This window comes from Podarcis gaigeae, assembly GCF_964106915.1.
Source record: "Podarcis gaigeae genome assembly, chromosome: 6".
Lineage (NCBI taxonomy): Eukaryota > Metazoa > Chordata > Lepidosauria > Squamata > Lacertidae > Podarcis > Podarcis gaigeae.
In genome coordinates, this window is record NC_139682.1 from 5209286 (window position 1) to 5234463 (window position 25178).

Sequence of the window (25178 nt, forward strand, 5' to 3'; positions counted from 1 at the left end):
ACGAGTAGAATGCGTGCTTTTATTTAAACTGCATCTCTGGGTTATTTGTGGGGCCTGCCTGGTGTTTTGACACGAGTAGAATGTGTGCTTTTATTTAAAATGCATCTCTGGGTTATTTGTGGGCCATAGGAATTCCTTCATTTATTTTATTTTTCAAAATATAGTGCAGCCCCCCACAAGGTCTGAGGGACAGTGGTCTGGCCCCCTGCTGAAAAAAGTTTGCTGACCCCTGCCCTACATCATGTGAAAGGCGGAGGAATTATTGTGCGATCTGTGAGCCACACGCTTTAATTGGCTCTGGGAAATGGGTGTTTGGGGTAGCACTTAGGAAACTGCACAAGCCGAAGAAAGAAAATGCAGACTTCCAGGGTGCAAACGCATCTATCACACCACATCTGGCTCAGCTAGGCGGCACGAAAGTTTTTACTTAATTTGAAGCTGGCATGATACAAACATCGGCTCCCATGGGGCACGCACTCTTTTCTCTGTTTTTGTTTTGTTTGGGGTTTTTTGCTCCACTATCCTCTCGAGTCCTAAAGGTCCTGCGTGACAGATTCCTTGCAAAGCCTGTCCAAAGAGGGTGATTTCAAACATTACAAAGCAAACTGACTCTGGCTTGCGACCCTGGGAATGTGTGTGCCTGTACTATGCGCGTGTTTTGAAACACCTTCTTGTCACATTTCACACTTGACATTTCAAAGGGAACACTTAAAGTAAATCATATATGCACAGTGTAACGAGAGAGGGCAGCAGCCAGACTTTATCACGCTAAGAGCAAACCCAATGTCTGCTCCAGAGGTTCACAAAGTGGGCAAGATCACCCCCTGAGGGGCACTAGGATTATCTGGTGGGGGGCACTGAGAGGCAAGGGGTGGCAGCTGGGCACTGGAGGTGCAAATGACTATTGTAAAATCCTAGAGTTGGAAGGGACCAGGGGGCTCACGTTGTCCAACCTTCGACCATACAGGAATATTTTCGCACAAAGCAGGATTCAAACCCACCACCCTGAAATTAAGAGTCTTATGCTCTACCGACTGAGTTATCTATCACTCTGTTGGCTTTGAAAAGCTGTCATCACTGGATCAAGTTCATTCGTCTTGTTGAATTAACTAAACAGTTTTGATTTTGAATAAATGTGCAATTGATAGCTCAGTTGGTTAGAACATGGTGCTGATAATGGCAAAGTTGCAGGTTCGATCCCTGTTATAGGACAGCTGCATATTCCTGCATTGCAGGGGGTTGGACTAGATGCTCTTCAGCTTCCCTTCCAACTCTGTGATACCAGGATTCCTATTGTGAACGTTATTATGTTATTATCTCCCTTAGTGGGCCATGCAAACCGCTATTCTGAATACTGCTTTTTATAGGATGGATGTGACACTATTTAAAGTTTTTTAAAAGTCTTGCTGTTTCCACTTGACCTTTCACCAACCAGTTGCTTTGCAGCTGTTTTTGGACTACAAATCCCATCAGTTTCAAACTGCACAGCTATACAGGTTGCGGCTGATGGGAGCTGTCATCCGAAACATCAGGAGGGCACGAGGTTGGGGAAGGCCGCTGTATCCAGCCGAGGTTTGGACTGTGATTGCTTTGTACCAGCAGGTGTTTCAAAGCTATTACTCTTCAATGAGCTTTGATTGCTGCTGTTTTCCCTGTTTAAATTTGTTTACAGGCTGCGCTGCTAAGCACGCTGGCTAGGAATTCAGAGGGATTTTACTTCCAAGCAAACAGGCTTAGGTTTGCACTTTTGGTGCGTTCCATTGATGTGGTTTTGTTATTGTACCGGCTAATTAGATTTGTTAGCCAGGCTAGATTCGTTTTTTGGCAGACAGTGAAACAAAATATTAATGACAGATGAGAACAAATCTCTTTAGAGGCTGGAAGCAGGCGGTATCTCCCTACATACACCCCTCTTTCTAGAGATTGAGGACAGCACCAGAAAGCTGCATCTCAGGCCCTGAACCCCCAAACCCTGGCTTCCCTCCACCTCAAAATCCATGCTAAGGTACCCCATGATGTCGATTCATTCCTTCTCTATCAGGCCTGCTGGTGGCCCTTGCACTACTTGGCTGAGCACTGGGGTGAGCGGCTGGAGTGACCCACACAGTCCATATTTGGGGGCGGCGTGGCCGGAGGACGCCTTGGGTTTCTGCCCAAAGCGGCTTCTATAGGTCATAGGCCTCCTCTGAGTAGGCGTTGGGCTCTTCCTCTGACCTGGTGGTCACCTTGAACTGGCGCCTCAAGAACCCTCCGTAGCGCTTCTGATTGTCCCACTTCAGCTTGGGTCGGATCCTGCGCATGAAGCCCCCGTAGCGCTTGCGCAGGTCCCCCAGCTCTTGCCTGCCCTCCTCGCCGGCCGCCGTGTCGGAACCTCGCTTGGGGTACTTGCGGAGGAAACCCCCGTAGCGTTTCACCTCATCCTTGAGCAACCCTGCATCCGACTCTTCCCCATTGTAGGCCAGGTCTCCAGTCTCCAGAGCCGCCGGGTCTTCCTCCTCGGCACCCACCTCAGGAGCTGCCCTCTCCCCCACCTTCCGGAAGAATCCACCGTACTTCTTTGCCACGCTCCCCTTGGCAAGGGCGTTCTCGCGGAGGAGAGAAAATATCTTGTTCTTGTCCAACTTCTTCATGAAGCCTCCATAACGTTTGGCCGGCCCAGTGTACACCTCCCTGGGTCTGGGGTCACCTTCCTGTTCGGTCTCCTCCTCTTCATCCGCCTGGGATGGTCTGTCGGGCTCCCCCTCGATCAGGAAAGGGGCGAAGAAGGACAGCGTTCTCTGGCACTTCTCCCACTCAACACTGGATAGCAAGGAGCCTTGGCACTCCAGGGAGCATATCTGTAAGACACCAACAAAAGGGGCAATCTGGTCAACATTCCCTCCGTGGCCCAGAGATAGAAATTCTGTAAAACCCATCATCAGGGAGTGCCAGCATTGTGTATGCAAAAGGGAGGTTCGGCCGTAAAACTGGTAAGACCCAGTTTAGGAGGAATCTAACAGCTGAATGTTAGAGCGAAAAACAACTCCAGATAAGGTACGAGGAGAGCTCTGCACATCCAGTAACAATGGGTGCAGTAAAGTTGTCTTTGAAGGACTGTGGTAGGATGAGGGATGGTGGAACAGTGGGATGTTGGAAGGTGATTGGCCAGGGGATGGATCAGCTGATGTTAAATGTAGGTATCCTCTCCATAGACACAGGAGAGGTGGGTCTCGTGCAATGTAATCCACAGGGAGCAGTCAAGTACAACATTCCTTGTTTTCCTAGAGTGGACACATAGGCGCCGACTCCATAGGGCCTGAGGGGGCCCGAGCCCCCTCAAAAATTTGTTTGGGGGGGCTCTGCCCCCCCAATAATTTAAGAAAATTATTAGTTATATTATGCTTTGTAAAATCACAAAATTATGTTGGTATTTTTTATTTTCCTTGTTTGACGATAGTTACCTTTTAAAAGACATTCAGTAATGAGTTAAAACAAATAATTATTACGGTAGTAAAAGAGGCGGCGTGAGTAGTTTTGCTCGGTGCGTGCGACTGGCCCAGCCCCTCTTTCCTTTTCCTCTCTTCTGCTCTCCCGCCGGGCGCCTGAGGGAGAGTTACTTAGCGGTTCTGATGAGTCGCTGTTGTTTCGGCAGGGGAAAAACCGCCGGCGCCCGCGAACCGCCGAGCTCCCTCTCTCTTTCCAGCCTCTCTCTCTCTCTCGCTATGGCCAAGGAGGAGGAGAAGCCCTTCAGCCAGTCTATGGCCGAGTAGCGGAGGTTCATCTACAACCCCAACAGCAGCGAGTTCCTGGGGCGAACGGCCAAGAGCTGGGGTGAGGAGGGCGAGCGAGCGAGCGCGCGCGGGGGGGGGAGGGAGGGGAGGGGGCGGCCGGCACGAGGGGCGGTGGGAGGCGAGGCGCGGCCGGCACTTGCCTTGCCCACCACGCATCTCTCTCCTTCTCGGTCCCTCTCCCTCCCTCAGCTGGCGAGGGGGCCACGAGGCGGGCGGCAGCAGCAGCAACGGGCCGGGAGCAGCTCTTAGAAAACTTCCCGGGGCAGGACCCCGGTATGGGCCCCCCCAATATTTTTTATAAGTCGGCGCCCCTGAGTGGACATGCAAGGGAATGTTTGGTCCATCCAGTCGAAACTTCCTGTTCCTCCTGGCCTGTAGCATCCTTCCTCTCTTTCATGTGACTAGTGGGTGGGCGTGACCTTTCCAGACCAGTAACAAAAGGACAAGGCATGCTGCCACTCTCCTTCTTTTCCATCTTCCTTTCGTCCTGTGAACTGCTGGACTGCTAGCCTGCAGTCACTAGGTAAATCTCTCTTATGGGGTAAACCTGTATGTATATGTTTGAAACTTTATTTTCTGTTAAATTGTTTTTATTAATTTTCCAATAAAAAACATCTAATTAACATATCAAATCATAATCCAATAAAAATAAAAAACTAAAATAAAAAAGATCGAATTATCTTCCAAATTGTAATTATTAATTTTTGGGACTTCCCATAGTCTGGACCTTGAAGCATAACTCCAAATCTCAATCCTGCCTCTCATCGTTATTTTCATATTTCCACATCTCAATTTTAACACTCGAAGAATATGTTTGGAACTTTAAGCCTTAAGCCTACCTTCAGGGATCACACTGCGCTCTGCCTGATTGTGAGTAAACTTTCTTTTTCTTGCTTATCAATAAGACTGTGGTGTCTTTATTCTTTTAGGAGAGATTCAAGGGGTCTTACCAGGAAAATTTCAGAACACATTTCAATCTAGACAAGCCAGATTGAATTGCGTATTGTTTAAGAAACTCACATGAGTTTGCAACTAGTTTTCTGCTGTGTAAAGGGGAAGGCACTCTGCTAAGTAAAGGAACTTGCTAGCACAAGTTAGGAAGGATATTAATAAATAAATAAAATATCCTCTCCTGCCACCCTGAACATTCCCACAGGTCTGAGACCAAGATAGGTTACCAACAAAATTATGCTTGCATGTATGTTTTGCTTGCATAAACAGCATCTTGACCGGGGCTGCAACTTACCAAGGGGCTGACCAGCTTCTCCACATCCTGGCTGTGAAGAGCGCATGCGGAGCACTGAGCGGAACAGTCTGCCGAAATCGAGGTAGCCAAACTGAGGCAAACGGCAAATGCCAGAAACTGCCTCTCCATTCTTGAAAGCAGGCACCTAGAGGAATTGGGAAGAGAGGTGAGTGAATGACAGAATGACTTTCCAGGGGAGGAGTGACTTGTGAGTCGAGGACCCGCCACCTGCATAGGATTATAATAAGACACACAGACACATTATTTTAGGTTAGTGGGCAAAATTAGGCCACAACTTTATTGGTTACAGCATGTGAGTAGTATTGGCTTAGGCATTGGCTGAAACAGCAATACCGGACTCCACCCCGCTCAGTGGGGAGTCATTTCTGGGTTAACAACCAATGGGAGAAGCTTGTTGATGCAAATACAACTGGAAGCTCCTCCATGACGTCACTGGGGGTCATGCCATGGCCCTAGCCACCAGCAGGGCATCGGACAGGATCCACGACTGCCGGATTCCTTTAACGGCATAACCAAAAGAGGAGGGGTAGATGATGGCCCATACCCAATCTTCCAACACAGCACACATATTCCAATGCCTAACCGCCAATACCAGAAAGTTGTGACGAATTGCTACGAGGTAGGCGGAAAAGCCAAGAGGCTGGTGCCAATTTGCCAACTGGATAAAAAAGTTCTACCAGGCCCCTTGGGCAACCAAGGCAACCAACTGAAGTCCATAGCAAGGTCAATACACAAAAGAAGCTGACCTAAGAGGGAGGGAGATCCAAAGAAAGCAGGAAGTGACTGGAGTTGAGCGCTGCCGCGGCTGTTTACATGTGGCTAGCCCCGCCCCCCGGCCGACCCTATTGGTGGGCCGGAAGGCTTGGCCGCAGCAGCTGAAGCAGTCAGGAGCAGGGAGCCGTACGCGCCTTCCTGCCCCTGTGGGAAGCTGCTCCCGCTCACAACCGCTCCCTTCCGGGAGGAGGAGAGGCCTTCTCTGAAATACCAGCACTGTTGAGAGCCCCATACCCTTGGGGGGGGGGGAGGTTGGAATCATAGCTTGCATGCAGAAGGTGAGGATCCCCAGGGGAAATCCCTGGCACCCCTAGAGAAACTACAAAAGGTCAAGAATTTGGAGTCTGAATAAACTCTGTTGTGACGTGGGGTTTGTGATTTCAGCTCTCTTGACATAATATGCTGGAGACAGTTCTCTAGTAACACTTCTTTATTAAAGCAAACAAGACTGAAGACTTGAGGAGGGGAGAGCTACATTTATAGGGACAGGGAACTAGCTAGAAAGGATACATTTTGGAGGGAACAATCTCAGGCAATCACAGTCCTGCCTTTTGGAGGCAACCAATAAGACAGAGGATCCAAATACAGCAGCTTAAATGAACCAATAGTAGCTGTACCCTCTGGAACCAAAAGGCAGTTACTTTACCCTAATGCAAATACAGACAATAATAATACAGATATAAAATCCTTTGACTCAATACACAACAAACTCCACCGAGGTCCTCAAACCAAAAAGCAAAAGGCTTTCTTTCAATTCTTTTTACACATGAAATTATATCTTGCTGATGTTTCTCGTTGTTAGATTACTTTGAGATGCATAATGGGAAATGACTCATGAATGGAAGGAAGTAAATAAATAAATAAAGGCAAGAAGGGAGAGGTTTAAGCAGTCTCAGCCGCCATTTCTTTGCACAAAGCAACAAAGGCACATGCAACTGCCCTTTCCATTACTCCTTCCTCCCCAAGTCAGGAGGCTGCTCTGGCATTCCCTGTGCAATGGCCTCTTGATTTAAGGCACCTTCGAACATAGCCTCAGGCAAGAGCAGCCTAATGGCCCATTAAGAAGGCAGCTATTTGCCATCAACAACCAGGCTGTACAAAAACCAGGAGAGGCAGTTATCTCAGTCAGCCTTAACAGGATATATGTGCTATTTTTCTAGAAAAAGAGGTGCCAGAACTCACCATGAACATCTCCCTCGTTTTAGCAATGGCACCCACCTGAGAGGAGCTGGAACTGAATTCCAGCAAGTTACAACTGAAAATACACTTTGTGTGTGCATGTGTGTATTCCAACCTATAAGTAAAGGTAAAGGGACCCCTGACCATTAGGTCCAGTTGCGGACGAATCTGGGGTTGCGGTGCTCATCTCGCTTTACTGGCCGAGCTTCCAGGTCATGTGGCCAGCATGACTAAGCCACTTCTGGCGAACCAGAGCAGCACACGGAAACGCCGTTTTCCTTCCCGCCAGAGTGGTACCTATTTATCTACTTGCAATTTGACGTGCTTTCGAACTGCTAGGTTGGCAGGAGCAGGGTCCGAGCAATGGGAGCTCACCCCATTGCGGGGTGGAATGTCCCAGGGTGCATCTGGCCTCATCTTTGCATACTTTTCAAGATCAGGTCAAGATGCGCCTTTTCTCCCAGGTCTTTGCAGGCGGATGATGGGATCGGAATATCTCCCCTATCCCACTTCCATATTGTCACCGGGCTGCAAGCTTTGGCAGTGGGATTTTGCTTCGGCTGGAAATGAAAAAAGCCCCCAAAAGTACCAAACAATTTTCAGGCAAACACTCTTCCTTTGTCTCTCCCCAGCTGCTAAGCCCCAGAGGGGTCTCTGTTCTGAATCCCTGGGGATCTTTTAGGCTTGCTCTCTCCTCTCTGCTCCAGCTGACTTTCTCCTTAATGTCCTTTAATTGGGGCTGATGGAGAAATATGCTAATCCTCCCATATTCATTTGTGCTAAATTAAGCTGTAATTTGAATGATATGCATTATCATATGTCGAATTATCGACGTTAGCAGAACATAAATTCCACCGAGCTGCCGGTGGCTCAGAGGCATGATTCACTATCTGATTACAATACTTTGCGATCTTTTGGCACCTTTCATCTGCTGATCGCAAATTGCCTTAAGAGCATTAATTAATAGAGCCTCCCAGAATGACTGCGGAGCGAAGCGCAGCTTGAGGGGGGGAAGGGAGTTAAAGGAGATCATTCTTTCCAAGGCTAAAGAAAAATAAAATAAAATTTCACCTCTACAAAAGAGAGGATATTGGTGGACTTAAATTCACAGCATGCTGTGTGTTGAAAGAGAACTATATGAAGCTTTATAGGTGTTAAATACCACCGGCACATCAATTTCATATAGTGATGTATGGAAGTGAGAGCTGGACCATAAAGAAGGCTGATCGCCGAAGAATTGATGCTTTTGAATTATGGTGCTGGAAGAGACTCTTGAGAGTCCCATGGACTGCAAGAAGATCAAACCTATCCATTCTGAAGGAAATCAGCCCTGAGTGCTCACTGGAAGGACAGATCCTGAAGCTGAGGCTCCAATACTTTGGCCACCTCATGAGAAGAGAAGACTCCCTGGAAAAGACCCTGATGTTGGGAAAGATGGAGGGCACAAGGAGAAGGGGACGACAGAGGACGAGATGGTTGGACAGTGTTCTCGAAGCTACAAACATGAGCCTGACCAAACTGCGGGAGGCAGTGGAAGACAGGAGTGCCTGGAGTGCTCTGGTCCATTGGGTCACGGAGAGTCAAACACGACTGAACGACTAAACAACAACAACAAAGCTAGCAAAGATGTATAGAAGGAAGGCACGTATGGCCACATGTGGTGGACGTGCAAGATAACCAAAGTGTTCTGGGAAATGATGAGTTGAAAAAAAAAATGTTTAAAATAACATTTGTTTAAAAACCAGAATCCTTTTTTACTGGGAATCTTAGACGCAGAGATACCAAAGGAGCAGAAACAATTATTTATGTACGCGACAACAGCAGCACGGATGCTACTGGCCCAGAGATGGAAAGAAGATAATGTCCCGACCAGAGATGAACGACTGATGAGGATGATGGACTATACCGAAATGGCAAAATTGACCTGGAAAATCAGAAACCAGGAAGACAGAAACTTGAATAAGGAATGGAAATTTTTTACAATTTGTTTAAGAGAACACTGTAAACAACTAAAAGCTTTGGCTGGATTTGAGTGACGCTTGTATTGCATGATGCTGGTCTGCCCTGCAGAAGACCTTAAGGTCCATGAACAACCATAGTTTAGAGGTCCCGGGCCCTAAGGAAGTCAGACTATCCTCCACCAGGGCCAGGGCCTTCTCAGTGATGGCTCCGACCTGGTGGAATGCTCTGTCCCATGAGACCAGGGCCCTTCAGGATTTAACCTCCTTCTGCCTGCAAGACAGAGCTATTCCGCCTGGCCTTTAATTTGAATTCAGCCTGATCTTTTATTTCCCTTCTCTTCCCTCCCCCTCCCCTTTTATGAAGATCACCCGCTCTGAGACCCCACAGCTAATCCTCCCCTGGCCTCCTCGCTGGCCCAAGTAGGACCAATTCAGCCAACTAGCCCTGCTTATTTCCCCTAAATTGATTTTTGAATTTTATTGTTATTCAAGTTTTTATACTGTACTTTATGCTGCTTTTATAATTAAGTGTTTTAAATTTGTTGTTAGCCACCCTGAGCCTGGTTTTTGAACCGGGAAGGGCGGGGTATAAATAAAAATTTATTATTATTATTATTATTATTATTATTATTATTATTATTATTCATTAAAAACTAAGGTTAAAAAAACAGAGAGGGCATTGGTTCATGAAGCCCAGAGACTGCTCAAGGGGCAAAACTGTAGCGTTGGAAGAGACACCAAGGGTCATCTAGTCCAACCCTCTGCAATGCAGGAATCACAGCTAAAGAATCTTCCAACCTTTGCTGAAAAAACTTGCAATGGAGAAGAGTTTGCCACTTTCTGAGGGAGTCTGTTCCTCTTCGAATATCTCAAAGGCTATCACAAGGAAGATGGAACAAGCTTGTTTCCTCCTGCTCCAGAGGCTAGAACCCGAATCAATAGATTCAAGTTACAATAAAGGAGATTCAGACTAAGCATCAGGAAGAACTGAATTATTATTATTATTATTATTATTATTATTATTATTATTATTATTATTATTATTTATACCCCGCGCTCCCCGGCCAGAGCCAGGCTCAGGGCGGCTAACACCAGTAAAATTACAGTAAAAACATAATGGGGGGGGGGAATCAATTTAAAATACAGGTTAAAATGCAATTTGAAATGCAGCCTTTAAAAAGTAATTTAAAAAACATAAGGGGGGGGGCAACATAAGGGTCCAAACCAAAGGCCAGGCGGAACAGCTCTGTCTTGCAGGCCCTGCGGAAAGATGTCAAGTCCCGCAGGGCCCTGGTCTCTTGGGACAGAGCGTTCCACCAAGTCGGGGCCAGTACTGAAAAGGCCCTGGCCCTAGTTGAGACCAATCTAACTACCTTGGGACTTGGGACCTCCAAGGTGTTGCCATTTGTGGACCTTAAGGTCCTCCGTGGGGCATATCAGGAGAGGCGGTCCCGTAGCTACGAGGCTCCTCTGACAATAAGAGCTGTTTGACAGTGGAACAGACTCTGCTGGGGTGCGGGCAAGGAAGGAGAGACTAGGTTACCACAGATGTTTCATCAACTGCTCTGGCAGCCTTTTTGGCTAAGGTTTGGTGGGGGCAGATGCATTGCATAACTAAACAAATTTCCCACCGGTCGTTTTTGGTGCAGAATGCTCCGCTCACTTGCCAGTCCACAAACAGACAGACAGCAGTGAGGGATGTGTGGCTTGAATAGGTTCTTATATCATCCCCGCCATTCCTCTGAATCAGCTTGCTCCTATCGATTTCTCTCAGGATGATTTAAACGCTCTTATTAAAGCAGGAGGGGAAAGAATTAAATTTCTCATTTTGCTGCTGCCGGGTTGCGGAGCGCAGAGGCAGCTCTTGAACGGTGTGCCAAGGGCCAGTTTGGATGCACAAATAACGATAGAGACAATGGTGCAATTAAAGATAAAATGCGCTTAGAGAAGACAGGCTTGTTTTTTATTTATATATATATATATATTTCAAATCACACGCCGACAGACAGAACGAAAGGGACTTTTGCACGCAACTGCAAACTTGCATGCAAGCAAAATCGGGGCGGGTGTTTGTGCGTGCTGTGAATTCAGGGATTTTTCTCACCTCGCTGCAAATGATAACATTTGTTCCACTCCTGATAACCCCAGCATTGTCTTAGTGCAGGGACGGGGAATCTGTGCCCCTCCTGATGTTGCTGGACTACAACTCCCATCATCCCCTAACAGATGCTTTATTTGAGATTCCTGCATTGCAGGGGGTTGGGCTAGATGACCCTCGGGGTATCTTCCAACTCTTACAGTGCTATGATTCTGTGATTCTATGAGTCTGGCTGAGGGTGGTGGGAGTTGGGAGTCCAACAACAGGTCCCTCAGCCGTGCCGTGATGTGCCGGACAGCTCTGCAGAGTCAGTGCTGCTGCTGTTAGTGGAAACCTCATTCAGATATGTCCAGGTGTCTGCAAACCTCAAAGGGAGGCTGTTCTACCACCTCTCGCTTGGACTGGGCATAAAGAGGACGGTTGAAGCACGCTCTATAAAAGGCTAAAGCTTACTCAGATGGGAAGCATATTATTATTGTTAGAATTCCTGCTCCATGGTTGCAGTCATGGGATTGTTGTCTATCACATGACGGTGTATGTTTTCATTCCACAGAGTGGGAAGTGATGGAGATAGGATGTTTGTGTTACTGTGTTCTGTGAAGGGGGACTATTGTCCTTATTCTTTCTCTCTTTGCTGTCTGATGCTAAAGAGAGAGAGAGCCATGGCGCAGTGCTCTGCGTGTGTTTATATGTAAATAAAGTAGATTAGCCAAAATGCTCAGTCGCTGAGGTCTGTCACGCGCAAGTTGCGCAAACTCTGCGGATCCCTAAGTGTGCCGGTGTCGGTTGGCATCGGTCGCTGTGCTGTTCGGACTGAAGAAAGCTTATGAAGCTCCCGAACGAACGATCAGGAGGGAGGGAACATGCCAGTCGGGCATGTGTCTCTGCCAGGGTCCTACTCGAGTGTAGGCTGAACTCCTGACAATTATTTCATCATCATCATCATCATCATCATCATCATCATCATCATTATTATTGCAAATATAGCCAACGTGGTGCTTTTCGGATATTATAGACTACAAATCCCATCATCGTTGGCAATTAGGCATGTTTTCTGAGCCTGATGGGAAGTGTAGTCCACAGAATCTGGAAGGTGCCAAAATGGGTTAAAGCATTACAGTGGTACCTCGGAAGTCAAATGGAATCCATTCCAGAAGTCCATTCAACTTCCAAAACATTCAGAAACCAAGGTGTGGCTTCTGATTGGCTGCAATCAGAACCTGTTGGAAGTCACATCAGATGTTCGGGTTCCAAAGAACATTCAAAAACTGGAACAATCACTTCCGGTTTTCGATCATTCGAGAGCCAAAACATTTGACTCCCAAGGCGTTTGAAAACCAAGGTATGACTGTATTATTGTGTGTGTGTGTGTGTGTCTGTGTGTGTGTGTTTGTTTGTTTGTTTGTTGTTTATACCCCACCTTTTTCCCTGATGCGACTCAAAGCATTGGGGGCTTTTTAGTTGTTTTCCAAAAGGGGCGGGGGGGGGGGAGAGAGACTGACAATGCAATTCTAAGCACACTTACTCAGAAGTAAGTCCCATCATGTTGGTCTGACTCCCAGGTACATTGAGACGTTGGTTAGAAGATATAATTATGCATGGCTTATTATGTTTCTCTCTCCCATAATACTAGAACCCAGTCAGCTAATAAAATTTACTGGTTTGCCCATGTAAATCCAGCATCCTGTTTTTGCAACAACCTGCTAGATGCCTACAAGAAGCTCCCAAGGAGGACCCAAGAGCAACAGCATTCTCTTGCCATTTGCAGCAACCAGTATTCAGACTCATAACTGCCTCTTGTGAATGCAGAACACCATGCACCCACCCTAGTTAGCAGCCATTAATAGCTTTGTCCTCCATGAAGTTGTCTAATCCTCTTTTAAAGCCATCTGAGTTGGTGGCCATCACTGCCTCCAGTGGGAGGGAGTTCCACAGTTTAACAATGCATTGGGGGCAGAAGAACTTCCTTTTTCTGTCCTAAATCCTGCAACATTCAGTTTCATAGGACGTCCACGAGTTCTAGTGTTATGAACAAGGGAGAGAGAAAATTCTCTATCCACTTCCTTCATAACATGCATAGTGTTATACAGGTGTATGGGGTGTTAGGGGTAGTTAATAATGATGATGATGATGATATTAATATTAATAATAATAATAATAATAATAATAATAATAATAATAATAATAATAATTTATTTATACCCCACCCATCTGGCTGGGCTTCCCCAGCCACTCTGGGCGGCTTCCAACAAAACACTAAAATACAGTAACCTATTAAACATTAAAAGCTTCCCTAAACAGGGCTGCCTTCAGGTGTCTTCTAAAAGTCTGGCAGTTGTTGTTCTCTTTGAATTCTGGTGGGAGGGTGTTCCACAGGGAGGGCGCCACTACCGGTCCCCATCCTGCACTCTGCTTCCACCTGTGGCTCCCAAAAGATGTCAATATGTGACTGGCTGGCTAAACCAGCTGAGGATAGTCGACAAGTCTCAGACCCTTGGTGAGTTAGGGGTTTCCCCTACATGTGAAGACAGGCTCTGGCAGATTGAGTGGATGAGAGCAATCATGGGTCCAACAGTCAAGAAGGCTGCAGAGGGAAGTGAGAGGCAGATGGGCTCATCAATCTGGAAAGGGAGCCCAACTAGGAGAAGGAAAACTCTGGTCCTAGACCTCCACTGCCTTGTGGCTATACCCAGTGGTGTAGCGTGGGTTGTCAGCACCCGGGGCAAGGCAAGTAATTTGCGCCCCCTAACCCGTGGATTTGCACCCCCTAACCCTAACCCCCAGATGTTGTGCCCGGTGCAGCCGGCCCCCCCTGCACCCCCCATGCTACGCCACTGGCTATACCCATTCATGAGAAAGGCTTAGGGTGTAAACCCCAAATTAAAATCCATACCTACTCCCTTGCTGAACATTTTCAGGAGCAGAACAGACAAATCCTGCAGAAATCTGGAGTGGAGTCCCTAAAATGGGTTGGTTGGCTCCTTGAATGCCTCTTTCTGGCAACTCCTGCAGCCAAATTGGTGCCAAACGCATTGCTCCTCTTTCCTTTGGACCACACTAGTCGGGCCGAAAGTGGGGTCTTGTTGTCTGGGCAGCTCAGGACCTCCATCCACACTGCCCAGGCTTGTGCCCCAGAGAGTTCATTTCGGTGCTGCTAACACAACAGTTCGACTTCACCCCTGGAGGCGCACTCTGTTGTCTCTCAAGACAGACGGATGCCAACAATATCAACAACAGGTGTTCCTATGGATCAGGAATTGGTTGCATATCAGGAAGCATGGAGCAGGAGCAGGGCTGGATTTAGGTTTGATGAGGCCCTAAGCTACTGAAGGCAATGGGGCCCTTTATATGTCCAGCTGCCCTTTGTCAACAACAAATGGTCGCTGTTTTTTGTGTTGAATATATGCTGTATGGAGGGACGGGGTGGTGCTGTGGGTTAAACCACAGAGCCTAGGGCTTGCCGATCAGAAGGTCGGTGGTTCGAATCCCCGCAACGGGGTGAGCTCCCGTTGCTCAGTCCCTGCTCCTGCCAACCTAGCACTTCGAAAGCACGTCAAAGTGCAAGTAGATAAATAGGTACCACTCCAGCGGGAAGGTAAGCGGCGTTTTTGTGCGCTGCTCTGGTTCGCCAGAAGCGGCTTAGTCATGCTAGCCACATGACCCGGAAGCTGTACGCCAGCTCCCTCGGCCAATAAAGTGAGATGAGCGCCGCAACCCCAGAGTCGTCCGCGACTGGACCCACCAATGGTCAGGGGTCCCTTTACCTTTACCTATATGCTATATGTGGTAATTTATGGACCTAGTAGGTATCTAAAGCCATTTGCACGTAACAAAATATGTATTTTATCAAAGTAATTGTTGAACTGAAATACAATGAAGAAGAAGTATATTAATAGTGAAATATTGGGGGGGGGTAAGAGCTTGGGGCCCTAAGCTACAGCTTGTTTAGCTTATACGGTCTCATTCCTGGGCATTCACAGTCCAGAAATTCACTACTGTAGGAATAAATCGACAATTCTTCTGATGGAGGGATGTAGCGTCACCCCACCCACAAGGATCAATATTTGGACTGTGCTTTTTAACTTGTTTATAAATAATATTGCATTAAGGGAGAGCAGAGGGGTCGCCAAGTTTGCTTATGATGCTTAATAGTTCTAGGTCCTTAAACCTGGAAGCGTTTGCAAAGCACTCCAAAAAGACCTCTCAATTGAGTGAATGGGCAATAAAATGGCAAGTGCAATTCAAGGTAAATAAATGTGAAGTGATGAACACCAGGGCAAAACGAAATTTTAATTTCACATATATGCTTATGGGGTGTGAAATGGCTGTGAATGCCCAGGAATGAGACTCTTTGGGGTCGCAGTTTATTCACCCAGATTTGCTTTTACAAAGCTTACGCAGCGTTTATATGATGTACAACGTTTACTGAGCATCTGTTCCTATTTGTTTCAGGAATGATTATATAGGAATGAGCATTCATCCTGCTTTGATGGTGGGGCGGTTTATACGTCTTCCCATAAATGGCTCATTCATTCCACACTCCTTGCATTTCCTTGTCACTTTCCAAGCCACAAATAAAACAAGATGTTTGTTTAAGTGGATTTTACGCTAGGGAGACAGAGCTTTTTCATTCACCATCCGAAGTTCTGTTATGCACCCGAATCCCTTCCACAAAATGTTGGCACTTCTGGATCACAATCTCTCCTTTCCATTTTACATTCAGACAGCTAACCAGATGAAGACCAAATCGCTCTGTATCGTTAAAGCTATGGTTTTCCCAGTAGTGATGTATGGAAGTGAGAGCTGGACCATAAAGAAGGCTGATCGCCGAAGAATGGATACTTTTCAATTATGGTGCTGGAGGAGACTCTTGAGAGTCCCATGGACTGCAAGAAGATCAAACCTCTCCATTCTGAAGGAAATCAGCCCTGAGTGCTCACTAGAAGGACAGATCCTGAAGCTGAGGCTCCAATACTTTGGCCACCTCATGAGAAGAGAAGACTCCCTGGAAAAGACCCTGATGTTGGGAAGGATGGAGGGCACAAGGAGAAGGGGAGGACAGAGGACAAGATGGTTGGGCAGTGTTCTCGAAGCTACCAGCATGAGTTTGACCAAACCGCGGGAGGCAGTGGAAGACAGGAGTGCCTGGCATGCTCTGGTCCAGGGGGTCACGAAGAGACAAACACGACTAAACAACAAAAGAGGGGACTGGCAAATAAGCAGCTGTAGGTTGTCAAGTGTAAGGTGAGAAAAGTTGCAGGTGTAGAACTTGAATGTTTTGCACTGCATTTGAAATTCCGACCTCCTTTGCACCTGGTCATCCTGCATCAGAGATGGAGAACCTGTGGCCTGCCAGATGTTGCTAGACAACAAATCCCTTCATCCCTGATCTTTTATTCCCCTTCCTTCCCTCCCTCTCCCCGTTTTATGAAGATTACCCACTCTGGGATCCCACAGCTAATTCTCCCCTGGTCTCCTCGCTGGCCCAAATAGGACTAATTTAGCCAGCTAGCCCTGGTGATCATCCAATGTTTTTTGGATGGATTTCCCCCCTAAATTGATTTTTGAATTCTGAATTTATTGTTATTCACATTTTATGCTGCTTTTTGTTGCATCAATTAAGTGTTTTAAATTTGTTGTTAGCCACCCTGAGCCTGCTTTTCTGAACTGGGAAGGGCGGGGTATAAATAAAAAATCATTATTATTTATTATAATTAGGGAGGTGAAGGGGAACCACACTGCAAATTGTGGGGTGAAGGAATCCTTAACTGGAATACGTATAAGCACAATGAAAGCAAATTAGGATGCACGCTCATTGCCATTGTTCCTGCAAAGAAATCAGAACGAATGCTCAGTGGTGTTGGATAGAAAAGGAAGGGACCCGTGTGAGAGACCGGCCAGAAGGGTCTTCCTCAGAGGGTGAGACTGAGGGAGGGGGAAGCTCCCCAGTGAAAGCTGGGGGGAGATTCCCATCTCTGTATGTGGATTGAAGATTAAGATATAGCGGTGATAGGAGGCTATACATATATTATTAATAATAAAACACAAAATTAGCGTACTTTTCCGTGTATAAGCCTATGTTTTTTTTTACTCTAAAATAATGTTCAAAATTGGGGCTTGTCTTATACACAAATATCTTTTCCCCCATTTTCTTAAACTGGAGTCCCCAAGAATAGGGGGCAAGACAGAATGGGGGTGTCTTATACATGGGGCGTCTTATACACGGAAAAATATGGTATATGTTATTCTTATTTTATTTTATTTCAGTTCTTTTTCTCTCTCTTTTCTTCTCAACTCTTTTTCTTTCTTTTTCTGTCTTGTTTTTTGTTATTTCTCTTTAGACCACTTTGGTTTTTACTCCATTTTATGTTGAAAACATTTAATAAGATTAGTGGGGTGGGGGAGAGAGAAGAGAGAATGAATGCTCACTGAAGACTAGACATAGTCTACCCCTCTGGTATTGGATGTTTTAGCTGAGTTTCCTATGAGTCTATGTTTTTCTGCTTCAACAATAGTTCATTATGCTCCTATCACTTTATGTAATTGTATTTTGTATAAATTATAAAAAATATATAAATAAAACATGTTCAATTTACAAACAAAACATTTAAACAGCCATCTTTCTAATGCTAGGGTGGAGGGGGGCATGGGCGTAGCCAGGATTTTTGTTAGGGGGCAAAACCTCAGATTTATATTCATTTGTATTTATTTTTACTTATGGGAAGGGCAGTTGCCCCCCTTGGCTACGCTCGGGGGGGGGGGCCACAGGAAGGAAACAAGGTTGGAAGGGGGCCGCGGTCGGGAAAAGCTTGGGGGATACTGATTTAGAGGAGCCCTTAGTAGACGATTCTGAGCAGATGAACCAATGGTCTGAGTCAGTAGAAGACATGGGTAGGCAAACTAAGGCCCAGGGGCCGGATCCGGCCCAATTGCCTTCTCAATCCAGCCCACGGACGGTCCGGGAATCAGCATGTTTTTACATGAGTAGAATGTGTGCTTTTATTTAAAATACATCTCTGGGTTATTTGTGGGGCATAGGAATTCCTTCAATTTTTTTTCAAGATATAGTCCGGGCCCCCACAAAGTCTGCTGACCCCTAGTATAAGACATGTCTTGGGGCAGGATTTGGGCTGGAAAGAGGTGCAGAAGGGGAAAGGTTAAGTTCTACACAGTGCGCTCCTGATCCAGTTCTGAACCCCTCACAACCAGTGCCAGTTTTACATATAAGCTATAAAATAAACTATAGCTTAGGGCCCGACTCTCTTGGGGGGGGGGGGCAAAAAAATTAAAGGAAAAAAAACCGGGATGTACATTTCCAAAACATAAGATAAAAAACAAATAAAATAAAACCTACATACACAACAGCGTTTTGTGTTGTGTAGGCTCCTGTTTGTTATGTGCAAATGGCTTTAGATACCTATTAGGTCCATAAATTACCACATGGCATATATTCAACACAGAAAACAGCGACAATTTGTTGTTGACAAAGGACAGCTGGACATATAAAGGGCCCCATTACCTTCAGTAGCTGAGGGCCTCATCGTACCTAAATCTGGCCCTGCTCACAACTGCTTTTTTAAAATAAATGAAAACAGAAGCAGCTCAGGATAAGCACACTCAAAACAAAAAAAAAGCCCTAACATTTGAGAAAGCCCTAATTTTACACTGGGCTTTTACACGGCTGTGTAAAGGTGGTGTCTCAACAGGTGCGCCCACAATTTTGCTGCATGAATATTGGCAGATGCTGAACTGCTAAACTTGCCCCCCACATTTTAATTTTTGCAAACGCAGCTTGGGTTTGAGAAAACCCCAAAATGGATGATGCCCCATGGCTGAGCTTAGTCGATGTTACCTCTAGTGCCAAGCTGGGAAAGGAAAATGGACAAGTGTGTTTGTGTGTGGATTAATGTATCTGCAGCGCTGGAGAGAGCACCCACAACACAGCATAAAATAAACACTCTTTTTTTAAAAGGAAAAAAGACCACATTGCAGGGAAAGGTTGAAGGCATCGCCATAAGAGATTTCATAAAGTTCACTGGTGTTTACCGCTTTTTTATTATTATTGCTTTTTAAAATGGTCGGAAGAGCACTTTTCTCAGGTAAAAATAACATATTGAATCTGGGGGTGGGGGCAGGAAATGCAATTTGTTCGCAATGGAAATGCTGCTTTGGGGAAATGCTTGAGAATTCTCCCCCCCCCCCCCCCGGTGAAAATGGAGTAATAACTCCCCTGCTTTTATTGAAAACATTTGAGAACTCTGTCCAGGAAAAAAAACAACTAAAGCAAAGTGGTAATGAGAGGCAATAAAAACATTGCAGAGTCTTCCATATTCCGACAATTGTATATGCCAGGCTTCATCAACCTGGCATATACAGATGTTTTGGTTGTGTTATAGGATGTTTTGGTTGTGTTATAGGATTTCTAAGGTCTTATATATATATAATATATATAATAAATGTTCATAAATGTACAAGGCAAACACATACATAAGCATATAAACCACGTATATGAAATAGTACAGAAGAACAATCCTGAAGCCATTTGGCTCTCCCAAATTGACCTCAAATATTTCTCTGCAAGGAGGAAGGAAATGGGAAAAGCTCTGCAATTGTCTTTGGACTGTAGGGGCTTACACACCTCCCTGTAAATACAGTCTGGCAAGTGGAGGTGACAGAAGATGAAGTCCAAAACATCTGGAAGGCACTGAGATGGCGAAAGCCTGCTTATTGACTCAGCATCCATGTTGGAATGGACCACCTTGGAAGTGGCAGACTTTTCTAAACAGAGGTTGGATGGTCATTTGTCTTGTATGATCTAGTTGAGATTCCTGCATTGCAGGGGGTTGGACTAGATCACGGGTAGGCAAACTAAGGCCCTGGGGCCGGATCCAGCCCAATCGTCTTCTAAATCTGGCCCACAGACGGTCTGGGAAGCAGCGTGTTTTTACATGAGTAGAATGTGTGCTTTTATTTAAAATGCATCTCTGGGTTACAGTGGTACCTCAGGTTAAGTACTTAATTCATCCCGGAGGTCCGTACTTAAACTGAAACTGTTCTTAACCTGAAGCACCACTTTAGCTAATGGGGCCTCCTGCTGTCGCCGCACTGCCAGAGCACGATTTCTGTTCTCATCCTGAAACAAAGTTCTTAACCTGAAGCACTATTTCTAGGTTAGCGGAGTCTGTAACCTGAAGCGTATGTAACCTGAAGCATATGTAACCCGAGGTACCACTGTATTTGTGGGGCCTGCCTGGTGTTTTTACATGAGTAGAATGTGTGCTTTTATTTAAAATGCACCTCTGGGTTATTTTTGTGGGGCATAGGAATTCATTCATATATATTTTTTTCAAAATATAGTCCGGCCCTCCACTAGGTCTGAGGGACAGTGGACTGGCCACCCTGCTGAAAAAGTTTGCTGACCCTTGGACTAGATGACCGTCGGGGTCCCTTCCAATTCTACAATTCCGCATAGTATTTCAGCAGCCTAAAATGGGAGGGGGAAGAAACTGCCCCGATTTATTAGGGTTTCCATGTCTGGCTTTCTAGACGTGATCTTTATTGCCCACTGGTTATGCTATATTGTTTTATTTGCCTTGGCTTTTTGTGACTGTGGTGTAAAAAAAATGGATTTGATGGTGCAGAGAAAATTATTGTTTTGGGTACTAGGGAAAGGGTGTGACCGCGGAGCCCTGGTTTTCAAGAGACTTTATGGAAATACACAGCACGACTCACAGCAAACATGGAAAGAGCCCAACTGGATTTGACCAAAGGCTAATCTACGCCAGTCACACACTGCGGGGGGGGGGGTCTCCCACCACTGTTGTGTCCCTTGGGCAGGGGTACACTGCTTTTTGGACATGGGGGTTCCACTTAGATAACTTAGCTAATGGGAGACTTAGCCTCCATGAATTGTTCTGTCCATTTGGAATATATATATATATATATATATATATATGCTTTCGTATATATACACACACACACACACACACACACACACACACACACACACCACCTACTTTGGACAGATGAAATTTAAGTAAAGATCACAAGTGGTCTGCCAGGGCAAAGACAGTTTTCTGAAGTCGGAATCTCCATTGCTGATGGTTCATTTGGTGATAATTTCTCTTTGTATGTGTAGCTAGGGATACAGTACTGAATATATACAGTAACTAGTGACGAAAATGAGAAATGAGAAATGGACCTTCTACGAATACCCTTTCTAGAGGTGGGAGGTGAGGATGCGGGGGACAGATAGCTTTGCTCCCTAGGGATTTTTTTAAGCCCTCTGATTCACAGGGAGGAGGACAGTAGTCTCCAGGAGGTTCACCTTGTGCAGGAGAATGTCCCAATCAGCACTGGATTTAGGGCGGTGCAGACAGCTCCCTCGCAGAGGGCGCCGAGCCAAGGGGTTGCAAAACTGAGACGCTCCATCATTGCAAAGATCAATTTGGGGGCGCCAGATTTTGGGCTCGCTCAGGGTGCCATACTACCAAAGATTACCAAAGTCCCCCTCCCAATGGATTCTGGCCCCAGATGGCTCTTATTACAGAAACAGTGTTGTGAATGAGCAGCAAAGATTTGCAGATAAGTGAAGAAAGCAGATTACATTCTCACCCTCTTGGAATTAACCCGGTTTGGTTTGCCTTTGTGTGGCAAATGGGAGCACGATATGAATCAAAGCTGTCAACGTTTCCCTTTTTTTAAGGGAAATTCCCTTATTCCGAATAGGATTCCTCGCAAGAAAAGGGAAAAGTTGACAGCTATGCATAGATACGATCCACCTCTTATCATTGCCTGCCTGTTGCTACGTTTGAAGAATCTGCCATGAGTTGTTTTGAAGGTGTCCCAAAATGGTTCAAGGAGCACACCCCAAGAAAATATATAACAGAAACACACACACACCCTTTTATCTCCCCTTTTGTTTCTACCCCATCCCTCTTTCTCATGAATCCCCAGGTGTACCAAGGGGTTGGCTAGCTTGGCCCCCACCAAAGGTTCAGGCCTAGAGGGCAGCGCAAAGGAAGGAAGATGGGGAGAGCTGGAGATTGTCAAAGCAGCAAGGGGTGGTGGAGGTGCCAATGCAGGTTGCCAAGGCAGCGCTGATACAACTGCTTGCCAAGAGGGCAAGGGAGCCAAGGTGTGCCTCTGATCCCCAGTCTTCCACACCCTGGTGCCAGTTGAGTGGCATCGTAGTCCCAAACATCTGGAGAGCACCAGGTTGGCAAAGGCTGGACCACACGGAGGGCAAAATCCCTGTTCATTCCAATAGGAATTGTGGAAGAGAACTTCCCAGTGCAATGTTGGTGCACAAAGCATCACCCATTCCCACCCCCCTCCTGAGTTATACCCCGCCCCACCCTCTCACTATATATAAAGGTCTGGTAGCTTCTCTTTCGGTGTATCCGAAGAAGTGTGCATGCACACGAAAGCTCGTACCAATAACAAACTTAGTTGGTCTCTAAGGTGCTACAGGAAGGAATTTTTTTTTATTTTGTTTCGACTACGGCAGACCAACACCTGTAACTAAAACATCCTTTGTTCTCACCCTTTTAAACGGCTTCTAGACAATCAGCCTTGAGGCTGCTCTGTCAAATTCAGTGGACTGGGAAACAATAGTAGAGCTAGAGAAAAGGGAGAGGTAAGCTGCGGTCTTGGATGTGTCTCCTCAGAAGTAAACCCCATTTAGTTCAATGGAGCTTACCCCCAGAGGCTAGGACCAAAACAATGGCTTCGAGTTACAAGAAGGGAGATTCCGACTAAACATCAGGAAGAACTGTCTGACAGAAAGAGCTCTTCCTCCGTGGAAGAGGCTCCCTCGAAAGATGATGGACTCTCCTTCCTTGGAGGTTTTTAAGCAGAGGTTGGATGGTCATCTGTCATGTATGATCTAGTTGAGATTTCTGCATTGCAGGGGGTTGGACTAGATGACCTTGGGGTCCCTCCCAACTTTACAGTTTTATGATTCTATGATAGTTAAGTGCGCACAGGACTGCAGTCATAAGTGCTTTAGGCTGCCAATCAAACCCCAGTTACCAAGGAGTAAGCCCCACTGAATTTTATGGGACTTACTTCTGAGCAGAACTGTGCTGTTAAAAGTCCCCTTGACTTCAGCAGGCGTGTGCCCGAAATCAAACTGATTCGAGTTCTTAATTCTGTCTGGATTATGCCCACTATTTATTACTCCTGGCAAAAATCACAAGAAATGCACACAGATTTTCTCCAGCAATAGAGGAAACCCCCATCAAATGTGCCCACAGTTCAAAGAAATCACTTGTAGCAAACAAGCGAACCCGAAAGGAACTTTTGTGGTATATAAAAAAATGCACATTCTTTAACAAAAAAACCCCCAAATAATTTTATCTCCTTTCCTTTCGGCTGAAAGTTAGGAATGCATGGCAACAAGACTGATCTCAACGCACTGGCAAGATTTTCTTTGCTGGCTCCCCCTAAGTTGAAACTGATGCGTGCTTCGAAGTGGAATAGATATAATAAACAGGCACAGTTCAGAAATTCATTGCTAAGGAATGGGGGTGAGTGGAGAATAGAGACTCATCTCTCTATATATATATCATTTAATTGCTTCTGCTTTTCGCAGTTGATTCTTCTCGCCGTGCAGTCTCACACGCACCTACTCAGAAGCAAGCCCCGCTGAGTTTCAGTGGGACTTACTCTCAACTAAGTGTGTGGGTGTGCCGAATCGGAGCCCTGCTGAACGCAAAGCGGGCAAACGCCGCCAGACGAAAGAGCGTTCCCTGTTTGCCAGTGGCGAAATTGAGGTATGAAACGGGTATGAAAAGGCATAAATCAATGGGTGGAGAAAGAAAGAAGGGTTTTGAGGAGGACAAAGGATTGCACAACAGCCGGCGTGGAAAAGGAGGCGAATGACACACAGAAAGAGGAAAAAGTGAAGGTGTTACCTGCGCAAAGAACTCCCAAAGTTCATGGAGACGCTTCTTCAGAGAGTTGGCCTCAGGTGGGTTTTCTGGGCAGGACGCGAAAGTTGCAGGTTCCTCTTGCAGGTGTGCGCGCAGCCTTCTTTGCGCTTTAGTTCATCCTTGGGGGGCGGCCGATGGAGCGGCGGTGAAGGTGCTGCGACCCCTCCTTTGCTTCGCAGCTCGGGTTCTTTCTTCCCCCCTTTGCAACGGGTTCCTCCCCTTGCCCCTCTTTTTATTGACACGCCGCCTCCTCCTGCCACACAGCCCCAGCGCAGCTCAAGCTCTCCCGAGCCAATAGGGGAAGACGGAAGCTCTGAATAATGAGAAGCATCATCTGGCTCTTCGACACCTCCATAGGGGAAAAAGGAAGGGCGCCAGCAGATCCTGGCTAGAGAGACTTTCTGCAGGAGTCCGGGGGCAGCGGAAAAGAGCTGGCGAGGCGCACACTTCATTCTCCAAAACAAAACCCCTAGATCTCAGAAGCAATTCCTTCTCAGTGCATAGGGTGTCCATCACAATAAGGGCCCCTTCACACGTTACATTTCTTAGGCGACCACTACGGAGTTTGAAATCGATACCCCCAAAATGGCAAAAAAAGGGACTGTGCAGCAGCAGGCAGAAATCCCTGCCAGGGTCGCAAGACAGGCTCCCCTCCCGGCTAAAAGGACACAATCCTGGCAAACCCAGGTCACTGAGAAATGTCCCCGAATGTGAAGGAAAAGGAATGCATGTCCACAGACATTTGGGAAACCACAGCAAACCTGCTTTGGGGACTTAAGGGGGAGTTTGGGAGAGCCTTCCTGTTGCCCTCTGGTCCTGTTTGCAGGCATCCCATAGACATCCACTTGGCCTCTGTGAGATCAGGAATTTATTATTATTATTATTATTATTATTATTATTATTATTATTATTATTTATTTATTTATTTATTTATTTATTTATTTATTTTAATAATAAGAATACTTCGCCCATCTGGCTGGGTTTCCCCAGCCACTCTGGGTGGCTTCCAACAAAGTATTAAAATACAGTAGTCTCTTAAACATTAAAAGCTTCCCTAAAGAGGGCTGCCTTCAGATGTCTTCTAAAAGTCTTCTAAAAGGAAACTGGACTAGATGGGCCTTGGGCTATTCTATAATTATTTGTTTTTTTATTATTTAACAAATTGATATACCATTTGATTGTAAGTTTTAAAAA

At 46.1% G+C, this 25178-nt stretch overlaps 2 protein-coding genes across 2 annotated transcripts in view; both read right to left on the reverse strand.

Moving 5' to 3' along the window:
• Positions 1–24225, reverse strand: PDYN (prodynorphin). The gene is made up of 3 exons (XM_083744709.1): positions 23967–24225; positions 5017–5161; positions 1–2837 (listed from the first exon to the last, which is right to left on the reverse strand). The coding sequence occupies exons 1-3, from the start codon at positions 23990–23992 to the stop codon at positions 2166–2168; spliced, it is 843 nt and encodes a 280-aa protein (XP_083600835.1). The 5' UTR covers positions 23993–24225; the 3' UTR covers positions 1–2165.
• LOC310847139 (immunoglobulin kappa light chain-like) overlaps positions 1–25178 on the reverse strand; it is a 450671-nt gene that overhangs the window by 420982 nt on the left and 4511 nt on the right. The gene's annotated exons all lie outside the window — the stretch shown is intronic.

Coding starts and splice junctions, on each gene's coding strand:
- PDYN (XM_083744709.1), bottom strand. CDS start 23,992: ATGAACTTTGGGAGTTCTTTGCGCAG. Junction 5,162..23,966: donor TTTGGGAGTTCTTTGCGCAG/GTAACACCTTCA, acceptor CAATTCCTCTAG/GTGCCTGCTTTCAAGAATGG. Junction 2,838..5,016: donor AGAAGCTGGTCAGCCCCTTG/GTAAGTTGCAGC, acceptor GGTGTCTTACAG/ATATGCTCCCTGGAGTGCCA.